Source organism: Chrysochloris asiatica, unplaced genomic scaffold (genome assembly GCF_000296735.1).
Source record: "Chrysochloris asiatica unplaced genomic scaffold, ChrAsi1.0 scaffold00064, whole genome shotgun sequence".
Classification (NCBI taxonomy): Eukaryota; Metazoa; Chordata; class Mammalia; order Afrosoricida; family Chrysochloridae; genus Chrysochloris; species Chrysochloris asiatica.
In genome coordinates this window covers 2,878,329-2,900,601 of record NW_006408582.1, presented here as the reverse complement: position 1 = coordinate 2,900,601, position 22,273 = coordinate 2,878,329, and the positions used below count along the sequence as shown (strand labels likewise).

The following is a 22,273-nucleotide window of genomic DNA, read 5'->3' as shown; positions in this document are numbered from 1 at the left end:
TTCGCAGCCCGATTCGTAACCACTACGCTACCAGAGCTCCTTTACATAGAAGCCCTAATGGAGTAAAAAATAATGGGAGGTGACAAAAAGGAGAAAACATTCTCCTATATAAGTGAATAAAATATTACTTTTAGAAATATGAAAACACTTGATATTAAACACACTGATGGCTAAATATAATTCCATGGAGAACCAATTTAAGATATGTGGGAGCATAGTGTCTCTAGAGGATAAGCACTAGACTGCAACAGAAGTTTGACTGCAACACTGGTGGTTCAAGCCACCAGTCATTCCCAGAGAGAAAGATGAGGCTTTCAGCTCCCACAATAGTTTGGGGAACTCTATACAGGGTCTGTGAGTTGGAACGGACTTAATGGCCCATGATAGTCATGGAAAATTAAATGATAAAAAGAGAATTCTAATGTTATCATCATAAGGACTCTTGGTATGGCGCTGTAAAATCAGCACTGGACTGAGAACCACAAGGTTGGCAGTTCAAACCCACCAGCTGCTCCTTGGAAACCCTATACAGGGTCACTAATAGTCAGAATCAACTCAATGGCACTTAACAACAAGGTCACAACATTTAAGTTACTTCTCCAAAATCATTGATTGATCCAAAACATAAATATCTCCCAGATTCCTAAGAAGGATCTATTCTCCTGATTTATAATCTATTTGCATAGCTTAGATTTCTTTTGCTTTTCCACAAAATACCTTTCCTTTAGACCACCCCATCTTCTCCAGCATCCTCTGGCCAAACTTGGAATCATCATTACTCCATGCTGTATTTCTTGGGTCCACAGCCCACTTCTGCTTTCGCCGACCTATAAATGAAAAGTACATCATTAGTGCCTTATCCTTCAAATTTGGAAATGTGTGTGTGTGTGTGTGTATATATATACACACAAATATATGTACATAATACCTACATTAAACCTGAACTCCTGGTTTGGTGCTATAGGATCAGCCTTAGACTGTGAACCACAAAGTCAGCAGCTCAAACCCACCAGCTGCTCTTTGGAAACCCTATACAGGGTATACAAGGTTGCTGTGAGTCAGAACAGACTTGAAAGCACTTAACAACAACAAGCAGTATTTCATATGTGAGGCTGGTTACTGCAGTATGTCCAGAGTTCATGTTTCTATATAGCAGTATTTGCCAGCATTCTTTGAAGAGACATTTTTTTTAAAAAATGTTTTATTGTGAATTATGTGATAGTTTCCATGGAAGAACATTAGCTTTACATTCATCCTATCATATATCGTTTCATTGCCATGGTTACAATCCCCTCCATGTATCATCAACCAACCAAAGGGTATACGCTGCAAGCACATAGCCCCTCTCCCTCTCTGGGTCTAGAGTTCCCAGCCACTCCATCTCTCCATGTCATCATCTCTGCCTCCATCTCTGGCATCACTGTTTCTCTGGGTAGGGTCTCGCACTCTGCTCTTCTCCCTTGATGGTCCCAGGGACCTCCGCTACTGGACTGCAAAGTCAATCACGCCCCTCCTTTTGCTACAAAATGTCAACCTTTACATTTCCAACCCTCACAGTCAGTCCTGATAACAATTATTCACTATTATATCACAAGAGACCTATTCCCATTTCCTTTCATCAGCCCCACCCAGAAAGACTACTCAGTGGAGAGTCTACCTTCCTCCGCACCCTATGGAGCTAGGCTTCCTCTTGAAAGCTTGTAAGCCAGTTACTTCTACCCTTTGTAGTGCCCCCCCCGACCCTCCCCATTTTGGGTAGCCAATGTTCAAGTTGCCTATCCCTGTCTACTCTGTGTATGGAGAGGGTGGGAATGATCCTTGCTGTAAAGATTTGTTCCCTCTTTTGAGCTACTGCATCCATAGGTTAGGTCAAGTTCATCCAACTGTATCAGATTACTTTTTTTTTCCTCTTCTTTCTTCTTCTAGTTGAGCTCTGGTTATCCAGTCATTGAAGTCAGGTCAAGTGGGTATTATCTGCAAGTGGGGGTGTTCTTGTGCATATGCCCTCTCTTCTTATCAGCTGGATGTTTTACTCTCCACTCTAGTCCTCTGTAGCTATGTCACTGACTCTGGGTCCAGGAATCCCCAGGTCTTGCTACACTGCTGGCCAACCAGGTCTCCACCCAGGTTCACAGGAGTCTATTAAACATTGTAGGGCTTAGCTTGCAGCTTCATTGCTGTTTTTCCCTCACTTCCCCTTATCAGTGATGAACATGGTCACCAAAAAGAGTCTTAGTCTTGGAAGGGGGTTTGCCCTGAGGGGACCTGACCACTTGCCTTGATGTCTCCTGGGCTAGCAACTTGCTTGTTCTTGTAGTAATCAGTTGCACTACTATTATTGTTTTGTATTTTTCCTGTTGGTCTTTCTTTCAAGAAGTAACTTGTTATTCTAGTCACTCCAGGCTGGTCTGCTTGTCCTTTCAAGTGGAAATTTCCCACCTCTGAAGATTCTGGATGGGGTTCAGGATTCCACCTATGGTCTTATTTAATGCAGAGGCTCCGCAGGAAGCCTACTTCATTGGGCACACTGTAGCCTCATTTTAGGTATTCCAATTAGTTATAGGCAGAAGACGGACTTACAAGCTTTCTATGGTCATATTTCTGGCTATAGCTCTCTTACCCCCTTAAATGTCTAGTTTATAATGGTGTGCCAGGGAAACCAAGATTCAAAAGACAGCCAAGCATCTTAAGATTATTTCCCCCCTTTTACCCATTCCAGCCCTGCCTCAATCCCTGTATCACAGAGTTCTGTTGTTCCAAGGTTGTGCATACATCATTATTTACCTCTGTCCCACTTAGTCCATGTAGTAAACCTGCCTAATTATTTTCCCATCCACCTTGTTCTTCCATTCCCCTCCCCTTCTTGTGTACTGACCCCCTCCCTAGCACCCAAGCTATCCTATGTCTATTCCCTACCCTGTGTTCCACCTTCCCGTCCCTCCCCTCACCCCACCGTCCAAATCCCGGTAACCAGCAAAGAATCCCGCCACGGCCCCCCCCTTTGGTATGGGTTCTTTTTCCTTGTCTTTTACAGTAGTGGTCCTATGCAGTATTTCTCCTTTTGTGACTGAATTATTTCACTCAACATAATGTCCTCAAGGTTCATCCATGCTATGCGGTGGCTTGCAGCTTCCTTGTTACTATTCCTTGAAGAGACATTTTTTAGAATGACTGAACCCACCCTCTACAATAAAAATTGCATACAGTTCAAAATTGTAAATATTTATATACAATAGACTACAATGCTTACACAACAGACTGGATATCCGAGGTCAGTTCCTCTTCCCCAGGAAAAAGTCAAGTATCCTCAACCAACGTGGTAAAAGCAGTTTTTCCCAAACGAGGATATTAGAAAGAAAGGGAAGGGTGGGGGGCTGTCCATGAAAATAAAAGCTACATTGGGTTAAACAAAATTTGATCATACAGAAAGACTTCCTAGAATCTTTAATATGTAAATATGCATACCCTCTTAAAGGGCAGAATAGGTTTGCTGTGTTGAACAGATTCCTAATTCCCTGAAACATTTCCTGGCTCTGTTTTTGTTGTTATGTACCATCGTAGAGTTGGTTTCAACTCACAGTGACCCTGTATAGGGTTTCTGAGGAGCAGCTGGTGAGCTTGAACTGCCAATCTTGTGGTTCAAACTGACCTTGTGATCAAGTGTTTATTCTACAGCACCATGCTCTAGTGCTACAGAAAATTCCAGATCCAGAAAATCCTGGCAAAAACAAATTATTCGTTCTAATTGAATCATCTTTTAAACGGCCATTGTTATTCCTGTTCCACAGTATGTTCGGTGCTCAGACATCAGCTTGGTTATATCTGAGTGTAGAAAAGGGCTAACAGAGCTGGCCTGCTCATAAGGTTGACTCTTGGCTGGTGTCTGCTACCTTGAATTCCAGGAGGGTTCTCACCATTGCCAGAGTAATGAGAGTGGCTCACTATGTCAGTCTGTACAAACAATATGGTTTATGCTGAGTACTTACTTTCCTTCTATAAGCCTGGAATGTTGGTATATGCTCAGCAGAGGCTACCTATGTGATCAGCTTCCAATAAAAGCCCTAGTGACTGAGTCTCTGATGAGCTTCTCCAGTTAGAAACATTTCATATATGTCATGTCTCATTGCTAGGAAAATTAAACATGTCCTCAGTGACTCCATGGTCCCAGGGTGGCATAAATGATCTGCACTCAAATGCTAATCTAAAGGTTAGCAGTTGGAACCCATGCAGCAGCATCATGGGAGAAAGGTCTGGCAAACTGCTTCCGTTAAGATTGTTGTTGTTAAATGCCATCGAGTCGGTTCCCACCCATAGCAACCCTGTATAGTAAAGATTAGTCAAGAAAATCCTATGGAGTAACACCTGGGGTTGCTGTGAGCCATAATTGACTCGATGGCAACCAGGATATTTGTAGCTGTCTATGTGTAACTCCGAAGTCCTGGTATAGCGCTGTAGAATAAGTACTCAACTGCAACGTCGGTTTAAACTAAAAGCTTGGTGTTCAAACTCACCAGCCACTTCTCAGAAACCCTATATAGGGTTGCTATGAATTGGGACCAACTCAACAGCACTTAACAACAACAATGTGTGACTCCCCTGAAAGAGGAATCTAGTAACTTGTGCCTGTTTTTCTCCTGCTCCATGTACCTTTTCCCTTTGATTTTGTTCTGCTTTTTTTTTAACTATTTATATCATAGTTGGGAGTCCTCCTAGTGAATCACTGAACTGACCTGGAGTGGTCTAGGAGATCCCCAGTAGTGTTGAGTCTAAAGGTAGCATTATGAATCTGCATAAATTCTACAGATAATGCATTTAACCATTCTCTAGCAAGAAGTCTCTTGCCATTGGAGATCTAATGTAAATGATTCTCTTGTCAGGGTTCTAATGGTGAAACTCCAATAGGCTCCTCCCCGGACAACAACTACAAGAGACTTTCCACTCATTTCATGCCTAATACCACAGGGCTTATGCCAGGAGTCAGCTTCTCCTTCTTGTTTTTTCCCCCTCAGAGCTAGGTCTGCACTGTGGGCTAATGCATCAGACTACAAAGTTGTTTGAACTGCAAGGTCAGTGGTTCAAGGTCTCCAGTCGCTCCTTGGAAACCCTATACAGTGTCACTATGGGTCGGAATCGACTCAACGGCACTTAACAACAACAACTGTTCTGAATTAGCAAACAGTAGATTTAAAAAAAATTCCCCACGAAGGGCTGTCTTTCATAGTAGTAGTGAGACCAACAAATTTTTCCACTAATTCATCTCAGTGACATTTTAGCATTTTTTTCATTCAAAAAAAAAACAAACAAACTTTTTTATTGTGAATTGAGTAAAGTTTTATAGAACAGATCATCAGTCTTACATTCAATAAATCAAGAACTTTATTTCATCTCAATGATTGTAATTCCCTCGATGTAACTTCATGTATCCCACTTCCTCCCTGTGTTTATCATCACCAGCCTTCCTTTACCAACTCTCCTGAACTTCGTTCTTGAAGGGCTGCTTTCAGAGGGCCAAACAGGTGAAAGTCGGATGCAGAAAGATCAGGACTATAGGGAGGATGCTTTAACACCTCAAAACTGAGTTTTTGCAGAGTGTCAACAATGTAGGCAGAGATGTATGGACGTGCAATGTCATGCAATATCACAACATCCTTGGATAACAGTTCTCTGCATTTAACCTGAAGTTTAGCCTTCAGCTCTTCAGTAAGATTCTCACTGTAATGAGCACTGTTGATTGTTGAACCTTTCTTCTGATAGTGTTCCAATACTGGCCCTTCAGAATCTCAGAAAACTGAAAGCATCAATTTTCCAGCTGATAATTGATTTTTGAACTTTTTCTTGGTCAGTGACTGAGGATGCTTCCATTCCATACTCTGCTGCTTACTCTCAGGTAGAGTGTGAATGATGAATCCATGTCACATCACCAGTAACTGAAGTGCTGATAATTTTCAACTCACCTTCATATTTTTAAAAAACACAAAACATTTTATTTTACTTTGAATTTTACAAATTCAAATTTAAACTAATAGGGAAAAGGGATACGTGAAAACAGTATCTTGTAATTATGCAATTTGAATTCCTAGAGTTTTTTAGTTGTATACCACTTCATACTTCCACAGAAACTGTTCGTGGAAACAAACCAAATGAATAGCAGAGCCAGGGCCAGTGCTCCCAAATGCAAACTGAATTGAGTTTACATCAAAGAATATTAAAACCAGAAGAGATTTTGTGATCTATGCACTAGGTTTAATTGTTCATTTTTGCAGATTAAGAAATAGAGCCTAAAGAGTCACTGTCTAAAACATACTCCTTCCTATGAGTGCCAATTTGAAAATAATAATAAAACATTGGTATTTAAAAAGAAGGTAAATATAATAGACGTTGTTAGGTTTCACTGAGTTGGTTTCGCCTCATAGTGAGCCTACATAGGGTTTCCAAGGAATGGCTGGTGGGTTTGAATGGCAGACCTTGTGGATAGCAGTCCGGAGCTTACTGTACACACCAAGGCAGGACTCCTAAGACATAACTAGGTAAATGTTGCCAGTTTCTAACTGCATGATGCTGGGTAATTATGTTGTGTTACTGTGATGTGCTGTGGAGTCAGTCGGTTCCGACTCATAGCGACGACCCTGTACAGTGTTTCCGAGGCTGTCAATCTTTACGGGAGCAGAAAGCCGCATCTTTCTCCCGCAGAACAGCTGGTAGTTTTGAACTGTTAACCATGAAGTTAGCAGCCCGATTCGTAACCACTACGCTACCAGAGCTCCTTGTTGGGTAATTACATTACTCTGAATCTCAATTTCTGCCCCCTGTAAACTCCTTCTCCTTTTCACTTTGCGCTCCTATCTGTCCATTCTCCTAGATAATATAATGTTGGCAGCATTTGCTTCACCAAATTCCTCTGCAGTTGCTGATGGTCTTTTACAAAAGCTGCTTCAGTTTAATGATCACTACACACCTTCCAAAAAGTTATGGCCCAACTTTTCATGACAATAGCATGACTGCCATCTGGTGGCACGAAAGCTTAGCTACAGGTTTCATTCAGAGGAGGAATTAATAAACGTCAATAAAGAGCTCTGGTAGCGAAATGGTTACCAATCGGGCTGCCAACCTTAAGGTCTTAAGTTTGAAACTACCAGCCGTTCTGCGGGAGAAAGATGAGGCTTTGTGATCCCGTAAAGATTTACAGGCTTGGAAAGCCTGAACAGGGTCACTATGAGTTGGAACCTACTCCACGGTACTTAACAACAAAACAACAACAATACGTAAAGTGAGAGTAAATGTCAAAGACAAACTGAGGCAGGATGGAGAATTGAAGTCAACAGTCTTATCATGGAAAACAGTTAAAAACTTCAATAACATCAAAATTATAATAACTACAGCCTTACTTTGAATTATTCATTAGCCCCCGCCCCCATACCCCCAGAAAAAGGCTAACTTCCTGTGTTTGATGTTTTTAACCCCTTGGCTTTTCTTTGTCCGCCAATTGTTCATCATTTGCACCTCCCAGGGACTTCTTCCTTTTTCTGAGTTCAACGTATTCTCAAAAATGGGATTTCACTTACATCAAAAGAAAGATGTAAGGTCCAGAGACCCTTCTAGACCAAGTTCCTCTGTCAACCTGAGAAAACTTACGTCCAGAGAAGTTAACAAAACAGTCCAGGTTCTCATGAGTTCGGACCCTTTGTCCTAACTGCCATTTGAACACACTGCTCGCACCTCTAGGTCAGTGTGAGGACCCAGAGAACCGAGGGAACGCGTAGTCTTCCACAAGCATACTGCTAGTTAACTTTCGGAGAAGGCTGACACTGAAAAATCTCTGAGGCAGGGCGAGCACTGCTGGACTTCCCTAGCCCTCAACCACAGGGCTGCAACCTCTGCCCCTCTAAGTGCCAGCGACCGCGCTCCCTGTCTCACAGTCCAGCCGGTCGCCTCACCCTGGAATCTTCACCCTCGTGCCCTATTCGGGTCCCAGGTCCAACACTCACGCTCAGCCAGCATTGACATCTTGGAGAGTCTGTCACGCCGCAGGCCTCCCGACCAGGATGACAGCTACAAACTCCACTCCCGGGCGAAGGGAGAATCGTTGGAGACCGCAGTCAAGCAGACAGCATGGGTAGGAAGGTGGTGGAGCCGCACTTGTTAGTGACGTCAGTAATGTGCGACCCACTCGTAATTACGTGGTGACGAGTAGGCGGGGCGCGAACTGACTAGGGTTGGGATTGGACGATCACGTAAGAGAAGGAACTGTGGGAAAGGAGGACGACGGCAAAACTCAGCGTAGGCTGAGTGCCGAACGCGGCTAAAGAGAGGAGTGTTCTTTCATTTACTTGAGCAAATACGCATATTGATCTGATATAACTGAAGCTCATATGAGTGTTTTTCTCAGAGTAAGTGGCAGTGCTGCTTCATTAAGTATTAATTAATAATCTTAGTCCTTAATTCATCATTACTAAATTCCAAGCACAGCGCTTATTGAAAATATGATGTAAATTCTTCCTTCAAGGAATACACAGTCTAATGGAAAAAAAATAAATCTGTAAACAAATACCAACACGGAGCTTATTGGAAATAAGACCTATATTTTGTCCTCAACGAGCGTGCAATCACTGGGAAAAATAAATATGTAAACGGCCATCCTTAGGGTCATCAGTATTTTAATAACGGTATATACAAGAAGTTCGAGAAACTAGAGTGGAAGGGAAGACTTTGCACAGATGTCCTATCTCTTTTAGTTCACTGCCACTGCCTGATGAATACACACAAATGCACAAAAGCACCACACATTTGGTAGATAAGATGATAACTAATTCTGGAGAAAATATTGCCTCTGTAAATATCGTAATTCTGTCAACAAGACACAGGTTTTTCTGTTTTCAACACTACAACGTTGTTGTTGTTGTTAATTGCTTTCTGGTTTCTGTAGCTGAAGCGATGATATATTGAGTAAGGAACAAAATGAGTTCAGTTTTCAATATATTGAGACTGAGGTACCTTTAAGTATATGCATTTTCAGTTGGACACGTGAGTCCAGAACTCAGAGGAAAGTTCTAGTCTTGAGATAAAAATTGGGAATCATGTGAACGTAGATGTTAACTGAAGCCAGGGGCAAGGATGTAGCTCCCCAAAGAAATAAATTTATAGCCAAACTTTGAGAAAAAAATAATAATTAATAACCAACAGAGGAGAATGTGTCTGATAAAGAGAGATGGAAAGAATTGCCTTACAGGTAAGAGGAAAAGTAAGAAAAGAAAATTTAAAGAACGAAAAAATGGTCAATAGTGTTGAAAACAGCTAAGAGATCAAATAGTATGAGTGCTGATATATATCCATCTGTGTAGCAATGAACCAAATCTCCAAGACTAGGTGGTTAAGGGGGGGGGGGCGGGGGGAGGAGTAGTAAGGGAAATTTTAGGGTCCTGCAAGACAAAAGTGATACGCCTACCCCCAAAAATCAGAGACCACAAATCCCTCCTCAAACTTAAAAATAAAAAAGGGGAGGGGGGGAAGCTATCATTAAAGAAAGAGCTCTGTCCTATACGGAGAGCAAGGGTGCTATTGAACTATGAATCTTGAAATTGGCTCTATAGCTAATAGCCTGTCCAAGTAATGAATAGACAGAAGCAGTCTTCATGTATACAAATATGAAAATAGAAAATGATAAAGCATTTCAGTGGATGACCCCACACACACACAAAACCACAATACAAAAGAAAACTAACCAGTTGGTTGAAACAGGTATGAAAGATTAGAATAATTCAGGCCCAAAGCCATGCTATACTAAAGAAGGACAGGGATATATGAGGAAATTAAACCCAAATATAGTGAATGATCTATCAGGTTTTATTAAAGGTAGATCATTAGAGGGAATATCCAAAGTCTCATTAATTACTAAATAAATGTTGAATCATTGCTATAAGAAAGAGAGAGGGAAAGGAAGGGAAGAAAGAAAGAGGGAGGAAAGGAAGGAGGGATGGAGGAAAAGTCCCAAACATTTAAAAGTGGGACAGTGAAGGGAATATTCACCAAAAGATCCTGCGGAGCCTCTGGACCTGCTGTGGATGCTGACTGACATTGCATTCAAAAGCATGACTGAGCTTTATTTCTTGCCATGATAATTACTGGTGATTGGAATTCAAAAGTTGAATTCAAAAGGTTGGTAGTTTGAAAATATGGCCTAGGTGAAAGAAAAAATGCTTTAGATCCCATGAGAGACAACGGAGAGACATGAGTGGGGAGAGACAATGGAGAAGCTCAATACCAAAATAGCTCAATACCAAAATAGGGACTGACTGTAGAACAGACTATCAGCTGCTTGTATGCAAGTTAATGCTGAAGGTGAAAAACATTAAAACAAGTTCACAAGAGCCAAAATATGACCTTAGTAGATCCCACCTGAATTTAGATACTATCTCAAGAACTGATTTGATGCATTAGACTTTAATGACCAAAGATCAGAGGAGTTGTGGGATGACATCAAGAATCATAAATGAAAAAATCAAAAGTTATTAAAAAGTCAGGAAAGAAAGAAAAACCAAAGTGGATATCAGAAGAGACTCAAAAACTTGCTCTTGACTATAGAATGACTAAAGCAACCAGGAAAAAAAAAAGATGGAGCAAAATAGATGAACAGAAATATTCAAAGAACAGCTAGAGAAGACAAAGTAAAATATTTTAATGAAATACACAAAGACCTAGATTTAGGCAAAAGCAAGTTTAAAGAACTGAATTAAAGTTAAAAAAATCAGGTTACAATATTGGAGGATTCTATGGACCAAAAAAAGAAATCCATTGCTTTCTAATTCAAGATGCTCAGCTGATCTCAGAGCCACCATCTTGGGAAAGACCAAGTATGGGAAGGATCAGAACAGCCTTGAACACCTGACAGAACCACGGAGTTACAGGTGTGGGCATTCTTTTTTTTTTTTTTTTTTTTTTGGTATCTGTTCATTGGTCTCTTGCTGTCTGCGCACCTCCATTCTGGTGACTAGAGGGGGCGCCTGAATGAATGGACACCCCAGCCGTTCCCCTGGAGGGTTCTACTACACATACACACAGATCTCCTCGAAATTGAAAGTGACAGTTGCCACTTAAAACCAAATGGAATAGCAAAATGATGGAGACAGCCAAAGTGCCCATCAACTGAAGAATGGATAAACAAACTGTGGTACATACACACAGTGGAATATTATGCTAACTTGAAGAATAACAAGGAAGCTGCAAGCCACCATATAACATGGATGAACTTCAAGGACATTATGTTGAGTGAAATTAGTCATAAAAGGAGAACTACTGCATAGGACCATTACTGTAAAAGACTAAGAAAAAGAACCCATACTAAAGGGGTGTGTTCTTTGCTTGTTGCTGAGGTGTGAAGGGTGAAATGAGGGGAGGGAGGGGAAGGTGGAGCACAGGGCAGGGAATAGACACAACATAGTTTGGGTGCTGGGGAGGGGGGCAATGTACAAGAAGGGAGATGGGAATGGAAGAACAAAGTGGATGGGAAAACAATTAGGCAGGTTTGCATGGGCTAAGTGGGACAGAGGTAAAGAATGATGTATGCACAAACTTGGAACAACAGGGCTCTGGGATACAGGGATTGAGACATGGTTGGAATGGGAAAAGGGGGAAAATAATGTTAAGATGCTTGCCTGTCTTTTAAATCTTGGTTTTCCTTGCATACCATTATAAAATAGAGAACTGGAGGGGGAGAGAAAGAAATAACCAGAAATATCACCATAGAAAGCTTGTAAGTCCGTCTTCTGCCTATAACAGATTGGAATACCTAAAATGGGGATACAACGTGCCCAGTGAAGGAGGCTTCCTGCAGAGCCTTTGCATTACGTAAGACCATAGGTGGAATCCTGAACCACATCCAGAATCTTCAGAGGTGGGAAATTTCCTCTTGAAATAACAGGCAACCAGCCTGGAGCAGCTAGAAGAACAGAAGATACTTCTTGAAAGAAAGACCAACAGGAAAAATACAAAGCAATATAGGCAGACCGACTGATTACTACAAGAACAAGCAAATTATGCTAAGCCTAGGAGACATCAAGACAAGTGGTCAGGTCCCCTCAGAGCAAACCCCCTTCCAAGATTAAGACTCAGTTGGAATACACACTCTTATTGGTGACCACGTTCATCACCGATAAGGAGAAGTGAAGGAAAAACAGCAATGAAGCTGCAAGCTAAGCCCTACAATGTTCAATAGAGTCCTGTGAACCTGGGTGGAGAACTGATTGCCCAGAAGTCTGGCAAGACCTGGGGACTCTTCAGCCCAGAGTGGAGAGTGAAGTGTCCAGCTGATAAGAAGAGAGGGCATATGCACAAGAACACCCACACTTGCAGATAATACCCACTTGACCTGGCTTCAATGACTGGATAATCAGAGCTCAACTAGAAGAAGAAAGAAGAGGAAAAAAAGAGTAATCTGATACAGTTGGATGAACTTGACCTACACCTATGGATGCAGTAGCTCAAAAGAGGGAACAAATCTTTACAATGAGGATCATTCCCACCCCCTCGGTACACAGAGTAGCCGCCCCATTTTGGGTAACTTGAACATTGGCTACCCAAAATGGGGCGGCTACAAAGGCAAGAAGTGACTGGCTTACAAGCTTTCAAGAGGGAACCTAGATCCAGAGGGCATGGAGGAAGGTAGAATCTCCACTGAGTAGTATCCAATCTTTCTAGGCGGGGCTGATGAAAGGAAATGCAGATAGGTCTCTTGTGATGTTGTTGTTGTTAAGTGCCGTCAAGTCGGTTTCAACCCATAGCGACCCTGTACAGGGTTTCCAAGGCTGTAAATCTTTATGAAAGCAGAAAGCGTCATCTTTCTTCTGTGGACTGGCTGGTAGTTTCGAACTGCTGACTTTAAGGTTCACAGCCTGATTTGTAACCACTACGCTACCAGAGCTCCTTAGGTCTTTTGTGATACAATGGTGAATAATTGTTATCAGAACTGATTGTGTGGGTTGGAAATGTAAAGGTAGACGTTGTGTAGCAAGGAGGGAAATGATTAACTTTTCAGTCCAGGAGTAGAAGTCCCTTGGACCATCAAGGGAGAAGAGCAGAGAGCAGGACCCTACCCAGAGAAGCAGTAATACCTGAGATGGAGGCAGAGACGATGATGTGGAGAGATGGTTCAGCTGGGGACTTTAGACACAGAGAGGCTTGTAGGATATACCCTTTGGTTGGTTGATGATGCATGGAGGGGATTTTAACCATGGCAACGAAATGATATACAATAGGATGAATGTAAAACTAATGTTCTCCCATGTAAACTATCATATAATTCACAATAAAACATTTTTAAAAAAGTTTTTTATGCATTAAAAAAAAAGAGGGAACCTATTCCAGAGGGCATGGAGAAACGTAGAATCTCCACTGAGTAGTATCCAATCTGTCTAGGCAGGGCTGATGAAAGAAAATTCAGATAGGTCTCTTGTGATACAATAGTGAATAATTGTTATCAGGACTGATTGTGAGGGTTGGAAATGTAAAAGTAGACGTTTTGTAGCAAGGAGGGGCGTGATTAACTTTGCAGTCTGGGAGTGGAGGTTCCTGGGACCATCAAGGGAGAAAAGTGGAGAGCAGGACCCTACCCAGAGAAGCAGTGATGCTAGAGATGGACGCAGAGACAATGACTTGGAGAAATGGAGCAACTGAGGTTTAGACCCAGAAAGGGAAAGGGGCTGTGTGGTGATGACTGAGGAGCCGGCTTGCAGGGTATACCTTTTGGTTGGTTGATGGTGCATGGAGGGATTGTAACCATGGCAATAAAATGATGTATGATGGAATGAATGTAAAACTAATGATCTTCCATGTAAATTATCACATAATTCACAATAAAACATTTAAAAAAAAAAAAAAAACCAACCAAACATCCACCACTTGTCTGTCAGTATTGTCATACTGTGAGTTACTGTTATTCTGAAAGCTATGCCAATGGTATATTAAATACCAGTGGGGTCACCCATGGACAGGTTTCAGATGAGCTTCCAGACGAAGACAGACTAGGAAGAAAGAGTGACGAGCTACTTCAGAATATTTAGTCACCAAAAACCTTATGAATAGCAGAGAAACACTGTCAAATATAGTGCCGGAAAATGAGCCCCACAGGTTGGAAGGCACTCAAAACGCAACTGGATACAAGCTGCCTCCTCCAAGTAGAGTTGACCATGATGACGCGAATGGAGTAAAGCCCGCGGGACCTTCATTTGCTGATGGGGCACAACTCAAAATGAAGAGAAACAGCTGTAAACATCCATTGAAAAGCGGAACATGGAATGTACGAAGTATGATATGAATCTGGAAAAATTGGAAGTTGTCAAAAATGAAATGGAATGCATAAACATCGATATCTTAGGCATTAGAGATCTGAAATGGACTAGTATTGACCATTTTGAATCTAACAACCACATGGTTTACTATGCCGGGAATGACAAATTGAAGAAGAATGGTATTGCATTCATTGTCAAAAAGAACATATCCAGATCAGTCATGAGGTACAATGCTGTCTGTGATAGAACAATATCCATGCGCTAAAGTGTAGCCAGAGTGCTCCTTGGAGGCCAGGATGACCAAACTTTGTCTCTCATACTTGTCAGGAGGGACCAGTTGCTGGAGAAGGATATCATGTTTGGTAAGGTGGAGGGTCAGAGAAAAAGAGGAAGCCCCGCAACGAGATGGATTGGCCAACTGGCAGCATCGATGGACTCAAGCGTGGCAACAGTAGTGAGGTTGGCCCAGGATCGGGCAGCGTTTCATTCTGCTGTGCATAAGGTCGCTATGAGTCGGTATTGACTCGATGGCACCTAACAACAACAACAACAACGTGGGCAAGATATTGGATGGCACAGCAAGCATCAAAAGAAGTTGGAAGGAGTACACAGAGTCACTGTACAAAAAATAATTTTTGTTGATGCTCAAGCATCTCAAAAGGTAGTATATGATTAAAAACTGATGATATTGAAGGAAAAAAATCCAAGTTGCACTGAAACATTGGTGAAAAACAAGGCTCTAGGAACTGACATTACCAATTGAAATGTTTAAACAAACTGACCAAGAAATTTGGAAGACCACTACCTGGCCAACTGATTGGAAGAGATTCATATTTGTGCTCACTCCAAAGAAAAGCGTCCCAGCAGAATGCCGAAATCATGGGAAACTATCATTAATCTCACATACAAGTAAAATAGTGCTTAAGATAATTTTTAAATAATTGTAGCAATGCATCTACAGGGAGCTGTCAGAAATACAAGCCCAATTCAGAAGAGGATGTGGAATGAAGTATCATTACTGACGTTACGTGGGTCTTGGATGAAAGCAGAGAATACCATAAAGATGCTCAGTTGTACTTTATTGACAAAAGCATTAAACTGTGTGAATCATAATAAACAATGGCTAACATTGCAAAGAATGAGAATTCTAGAACACTTCATTGTACTTGTGAGGGACCGGTGCTTAGAACAAGAGTCAGTTTTTAAACAGAATTAGGGAATACTGAGTGACATAAAATCAGAAAAGGCGTGTGTCAGGGTTGTATCTTTTCATCAGACTTAAACTGTATGATGAACAAATTATCCAAGAAGTTGGACGATATGAAGAAGAATGCAGCATAAGGACTGAAGGAAGGCTCATTCACAACCTGCAATATGCAGATGATACAACCTTGCTTGCAGGGAGTATAAAAGATTTGAAACACTTGCTGTTAAAGATCAAAAAGCCTTCAATGTGGATTACACCTAAATTTAAAGAAAACAAAAATCCTCACAATTGGACCAATAAATAACAAAAAATGGAGAAAAAAAAATGAAGTAATCAAACACTTCATTTTACTAGGATCCACAATCAATGCTCACAGAAGCATCAGTCAAGAAATCAAACAACATACTGCATTGGGCAAATCTTTTGCAAAAGAATTCTTTAAAGTGTTAAAGGTCAAAAATGTCAATTCTTTAAAGTGTTAAAGGGCAAATTGATAATATTGTCGATTCCCTCATATGCATGTGAAAGCTAGACAATGAACAAAGAAGACCTGGGAAGAATTAATGCATTTGAGTTATGGCATTGGCCAAGAATTTTGAATATATTGTAGACTGCCAGAATAAGCATATTTGTTTGGGAAGAAGTACAACTGGAGTGTTCCTTAGAAGTGAGGATGGCAAGACTTCAGACAAGTTCTCAGGAGAAAGACGTCATGCTTGGTAAAGCAGAGGATCAGTGAAAAAGAGGAAGACCTCCAATGACATGAATTGACACAGTAGCTGCAACAATGGGTTCAAACATTACAACTGTGAGGATAGTGCAGGACCAGGCAGGGTTTGTTCTGTTGTACAAAGTTCCACTGAGTTGGAACCAACTTTATGACACCTAACAACAACAACAGCATCTTAAGAATCTGTCCCTTTTATGGATCTTTGTTTTTCTGGCCTCAAATTTCTTGATTACCTCTCTTGTTCCAGACTTTCAAACACCACCACCACCTCTTGAACTCTGTTCTGTCATTCCTGTCATTGACTTATGATACGACTCTATGAAAATTTCTAGATCTCTGAAGGGGAATGCACAGAAGAAGTAATAGGGCTTTGTAACTCCCTTCTAGTTAAAATAACAACTGTACTATTCTCAGGCTGGCCAGCAATCTATGGCCTTGACTTTTTTTCTCCACTTTCTGGTCCCTCTCAAGAAGAAAGAAAGGCAATAAAAAAAAAAAATAGTGTTTGTGACAATAAAGACATCTTTTCCTTGTTAAGTTTGATCTCTAAGGAGTCATATAACTTAGGATTAGTCAACAGTAAGTCAGTGGAAACCTGTAGTGGAAAAAAATGATTTTATTATATATAAAAAAAACTGGCTAGGAGGTTCATAGCTATGAACAAACCCACTACATACCTAGAAAAAACAAGAGAGATGAAAAATGAAGTAGTTTAAAAATCAAGGTAGCAGACAACAGTAATTGAATGACTAAGAGCACTTAGAGAGAATCCTTGGGTGGTGGAAACAGTTAATGTGTGTCTGAGGCGTGAGTTCATTCAGAGGCACCTTGAAGAAAGGCCAGCCATGAAAACTCTATGGAGTTCTATTCTGACACATATGTAGTCACCATGAGTTGGTGCTGACTAAATGGCAACTGGTTTGGTTTCAGTAAGACCATGTAAAGATTTAAAAACGGCATTGATACCTAGGTAGTTCTTTAATTCTGCTAGAGTAAGCTATTGAAATGTAGTGTCTAATAACATAGTGGTTACGAATCGGGCTGCTAACCGCAAGGTCAGCAGTTTGAAACTACCAGCTGCTCTGCAGGAGAAAGATGAGGCTTTCTGCTCCCATAAATATTTACAGCCTCGGAAACCCTGTACAGGGACTCTATGCGTTGGAACCGACTCCACGGCACATAACAACAACAACTGGTAGATGCTATCAAGCTGGTTCCAACCCATAGCGACACCACCTGGTTCTGCACCATCCTCACAGTTGAGCCCACTGCTGCTTCCACTGTGCCAATCCATCTCGTTGGAAATCTCCCTCTTTGATGTCTATTTTACCAAGCATAAAGTGCTTCTAGAGGAACATGTCCCTCCTGATAACATGTCCGAAGTATGAGCGGTAGACTCTGCCTTCTTTGCTTCTAAGAAACATTCTTGTTGTACTTCTTCCAAAACAAATTTGTTTGTCTTCTGGCAGTCCATGGTTCCTTTAATATTCTTCTCCAACACCAGAACCCAAATGCATCAATTCTTCTATGGTCTTTGTTATTCAATGTCCAACTTTCACATGCATATGAAACTTTAGACCTCAAACTGACATCTTTGCTCTTCAACACTTTAAAGGGATCTCATGCAGCAGATTTGTCTAATGCACTACATCGTTTGATTTTTTGACTGCTGCTTCCATGAGTGTTGATTGTGGATTCAAGCAAAATGAAGTCTTTAAGAACTTCAATCTTTTTTTCCATTTATTATGATGTTATTTAGTGCTTCAGTGGTGAGGATTTTTGTTTTATTTACAGTGAGGTGCAACCTATACCGAAGGCTGTGGTCTTTGATCTTCATCAGTAAATATTTTAAGGCCTCTTTGTTTTCAACAAGCAAAGTTGTATCATCTGTACATCGCAGGTTGTTAATGAGTCTTCCTTCAATCTTGATGCCACATTCTTCTTCGTATAATCCAGCTTCCCATATTATTTGCTCAGTATACAGATTGAGTAAGTAACACACATTTCCTAAATTTAAACCATTCAGTGCTCCCTTGTTCTGTTTAAACAACTAACTCTTGCTCTACATAATAAGTTGTGTTCCAGAATACTCATTCTCCACAACATTGTCCATAGCTTACCATGATCCACATAATCGAAAATCTTTGTGTAGTCAATAAAGCACTGGTAAACATCTTTCTGATATTCTTTGCTTTCAGCCAAGATCCATCTGACACTGTCAATGATATTCCTCATTCCGTGTTGTTTGAATCCGACTTGAACTTCTGGCAACTTCTTGTGAATGTACTGTTGCAGCCATTTTTGAATTACCTTTAGCAAAATAAGAGAATTGTAGATTCATTTAAACCTGGGCTGGTAACTGTGAGGCATTTCAAACTCACCAGCAGTTCTGCCAGGAAAAGATGAGACAGTCTACTTCGAGAAATATTTACAGATTTGGAACCCCTAGGGAGCAGTTCTACCTCATCTTATGGGATTCGACTCAATGGCAGTGGGTTATGCAATTTTAACAAATAATACAGAGATCCTTTATACTATGCCCAATTTCTCCTAGTGGTAACATTTTATAAAACTATAGTATAATTTCACAATCAGGATATTGACACCAGTCTCGCCCAAAATTTTATTTTTTTAAATTGTGAATTGAGGGAAGGTTTACAGAGCAGACCATCAGTTTTAAATTCAGCAAATAACATAATTTGCTTCATTAACATGGTTGCAATCTTCTCCATGTACCAATAGTTAACAATGTCCTGGTGTGGTGCTGTGGGTTAATGCGCTGGACGGCAAAGTCAGTTTGAATCACAAAGTCGGTGGTTCAAGCTCAACAGTCACTTGTCGGAAATCCTATACAGGGTTGCTATGGGTCAGAACCAACTCAATGGTACTTAATAACCTCTGTTCAGTTTAGCCATTGCATCCCTTCCAATGTGACCCACCGCTACTCCCATCTTTCCTCTGCTAACCTCCCATTTGTTGCTTCTGCTGCTTTGTACCCATATTAACATATTAAGTAGCCCATGAATAATTTTCCCTTCCCTTCTCCCCGTTACCATCATAGATTGTTTCTTTTATAAAGAAAACCTTTTTTTAAAACCTTCTACAACATGGGTCATATACAATGTTTGTTCTTTATGATTCACTAATTTCATTCAGATAATGTCCTCCAGGTTCAAGCATGTTGTTAGGTATTTCACAGATTCATCATTATTCTTCATCATTTTGTAGTGTTCCATTGTGTGTGTGTGTTTTAACCATTCTCTTGTTGATGGCATTTAACTTGTCTCCATCTTTTTGATGTATTTCTTGTAGACAGCATATTGAAGGATCCTGTTTTGTTTTGTTTTTATCCATTCTGCTTGTTATGTCTCTTGACTAGTACATTTAATCCATTTATATTAGTGTAATTATCAATAGGTCTGAATTGATTGTTGTCATTTTTCTGTGTGTCTTTTTGTTGTGCTGCTGGATTCTTTGCTCCACACAATTTTCTATGCTGAGTTCACTTTGTGGGGTTTCTTTTCATTTTTGTTGTGTTAATGTTTACTAAATCTTTCTGATTTTCCTCTTTTTTATTTTGATGTGCAGGTGTATTATTATTATTATTATTTTATTTATTTATTTTTTTTGAGGTTACTCCAGCCGGTCCATGGGAGAAAGATGAGGCTTTCTACTCCCATAAAGATTTACAGCCTCGGAAACCCTGTACATTGTCACTATGAGTCGGAACTGACTCCACGGCACATAACAACAACAACAACCTTGTAATTTATTAATTTTTTTCCTGCTTAAAACTATCTCTTTTATCTTAATATACTTGACTTCCTTGCCATTAGAAGTTCTGTAGCTAAACTATTCCCCCTTTTGGCTTTGTAGTTGATGTCATTACACATTGATATGTTTTACTTTAAAAACTTCTATATCTGGATTGAATCTTGAGTGATATTGTCATGTGTAATAATCTCAGGTTGTTGTCTGCAACTGTTGGTTCTCAGTCAAAAGAACATCCTTTAAGACTTTTTTATTTTATTTTAAGTTGGTTTGGTTGTTACAGATTCCTTTAATTTCTAGTTATCAGGAAATGTCCTAATTTCACCATCATATTTGAGGGATAGCTTTGCTGGGTATATGATTCTTAATGGCAATCTTTTTCTTTCAGAGTTTTGTATATGTCATCCCATTGCCTGCATGGTTCCTGCTGAGATATAATAACTTTGTCTTATCTTTTGTAGGTAACTTTTTTTTCCTCCAAGCTGCTCTCAGCATACTTTCCTTGTCTTTGATTTTGGAAAGTTTGATTATGACATGTCTTGGTGATTTTCTTCTGGGATTCCTCCTGTTTGGGGTTTGTTCAGCTTCTTCTATGCTTATCTTCTTATCTTTCATAATGCTAGGAAAATTTTCTTTGAACAACTCAACAGTTTTCTCTATGCTTATTATCTCTTTCTGGAATTCTGGAATTCTGATCACCCATAAGTTGTTCTTCTTCATGGTATCCCACAAAACTCTTAGGCTTTTCTCAGATTTTTAAAATTCTTTTTTCTGATTTTTCTTCTAGCATACTAGTATTGAGAGATTTATCTTCAAGCTCACTAATTTGGGCTTCCGTTGCTTCACGTTTACTCCTTTGCCCTTTCAATGTATTGTCTATTTCTGAGATCTTCGTATTGATCTTCTGGATTTCTAATTTCAGGTTTTGTGTTGTTTCAAAATTTGTATTTATTTTTTCTGTTCCTGAATTCTTCTAAAGTTTTTATTGTATTCTCCTTGCTTTCCAATCTTTCTATTGATCCATTGAAGGTACCTAATTAACATTCTTTTTAATTCTTTTTCAGTTAGTTCTATTACCTTTTCTTCCTCAAAAATGTTCTGACTCAGCATCTTGGTCATTTGTTTGAGCCATTCTTTCTCATTTCTTCATGAGCTAAAATTGCCTGTTGTCTCAGGAGCATTATGGTGTTGTCATATTTGTAAAAACAAATAGTGCAGTTGTAGGGCCCAGAGGGAAGAAACCTCTGGGGTCTCCTGCAAGTTAAGAAGCTCACAAAGTAGTTGTAGAAGGGATGTGACAGCAAAGTTTATGGACCTAGATAGAGTTCCTACTGACCTTGGTGTTATCTGTGTTTAGAGCACTCATTCTGGAAGCAGTTCATGGGGTCCTTTAATGGAGTTGTTTTCAATGTCTATTAGGACCACGGAGAAGCTGGGAGCAGTGTAACTGGTTAAATGCTGGTTTGTTGGCTCTATAGTTTTTATAGGTCTGGAACTGAGCTCACCTGAGTCCAGGCACCAAAGTAGCACATCAAAGGGCACAGCTGGCCCCCACCTCACACTGGCATAGTTCCCAACTGTGCAGCTCTAAACTCTCAGAAAGTAGGGTCTGCACTGGGAGTGGGTGAGGGTGGGAGCTAGTCACAGTTCTGGTTACTAGAGTAACATGGGGGGAAAAAAGAAATCATAGCTTTTCTGTCTCTTGCATGTATCTTCTCTACCAGATCTCCCTCGACTGCCAAAGATGGTCAAGCCAAGTCTGGCCAGCCATTCACCAGTCAGTCTCTTTCTCTCACCTTCCCTTCCACCCTCTCCTCCCATAAAGCACTCCATCCACATCTTGAACCTTTGTGTGAAGTTCAGAGTGCCAGAATTTTCATCTGTGTTTGTTTTATTTTGTCTTTTGAATCTTTGTTGTAGAGTGTCTGTGTAGTGTGTCTGCCTGGTCCACCATCTTGGTGTAAGTCTACTCTTTTACCAGTTTTACTTGGACTCCTTTGTGCGTGTATATGTGTGTATAACCAATTTTATCACCTGAAAAACTCCATCACCACTAGGATTCTTCATGTTACCCATTTATAAAAACAATACCCAAACCATTCCTAGGCCCTCTGAACCACAAATCTATCCTTCATTTCTAATTTTTTTTTTCATTTAAAAAAGATCACATAAATGAAATCATACAATATGTAACCTTTTAGGGTTGGATTTTTAAAAATCAACATAATTTCCTGTAGATTCAGACAAGTTGTGTGTATGTGTGTGTGTGTATATATATATATATAT

General features: G+C 40.3%; 1 protein-coding gene across 1 annotated transcript in view; it reads right to left on the bottom strand.

Moving 5' to 3' along the window:
• The window catches only part of PINX1 (PIN2/TERF1 interacting, telomerase inhibitor 1), a 143,763-nt gene extending 135,719 nt beyond the window's left edge, over positions 1-8,044 (bottom strand). Inside the window, exons 1-2 of the mRNA XM_006864425.1 lie at positions 7,986-8,044; positions 718-827 (exon numbers count right to left, since the gene is read on the bottom strand). Coding sequence (XP_006864487.1) covers positions 718-827; positions 7,986-8,004 — 129 coding nt within the window. The 5' untranslated portion in view covers positions 8,005-8,044. The remainder of the gene's footprint in view (positions 1-717; positions 828-7,985) is intronic.
• Between the last annotated feature and the right edge of the window lie 14,229 nt (positions 8,045-22,273).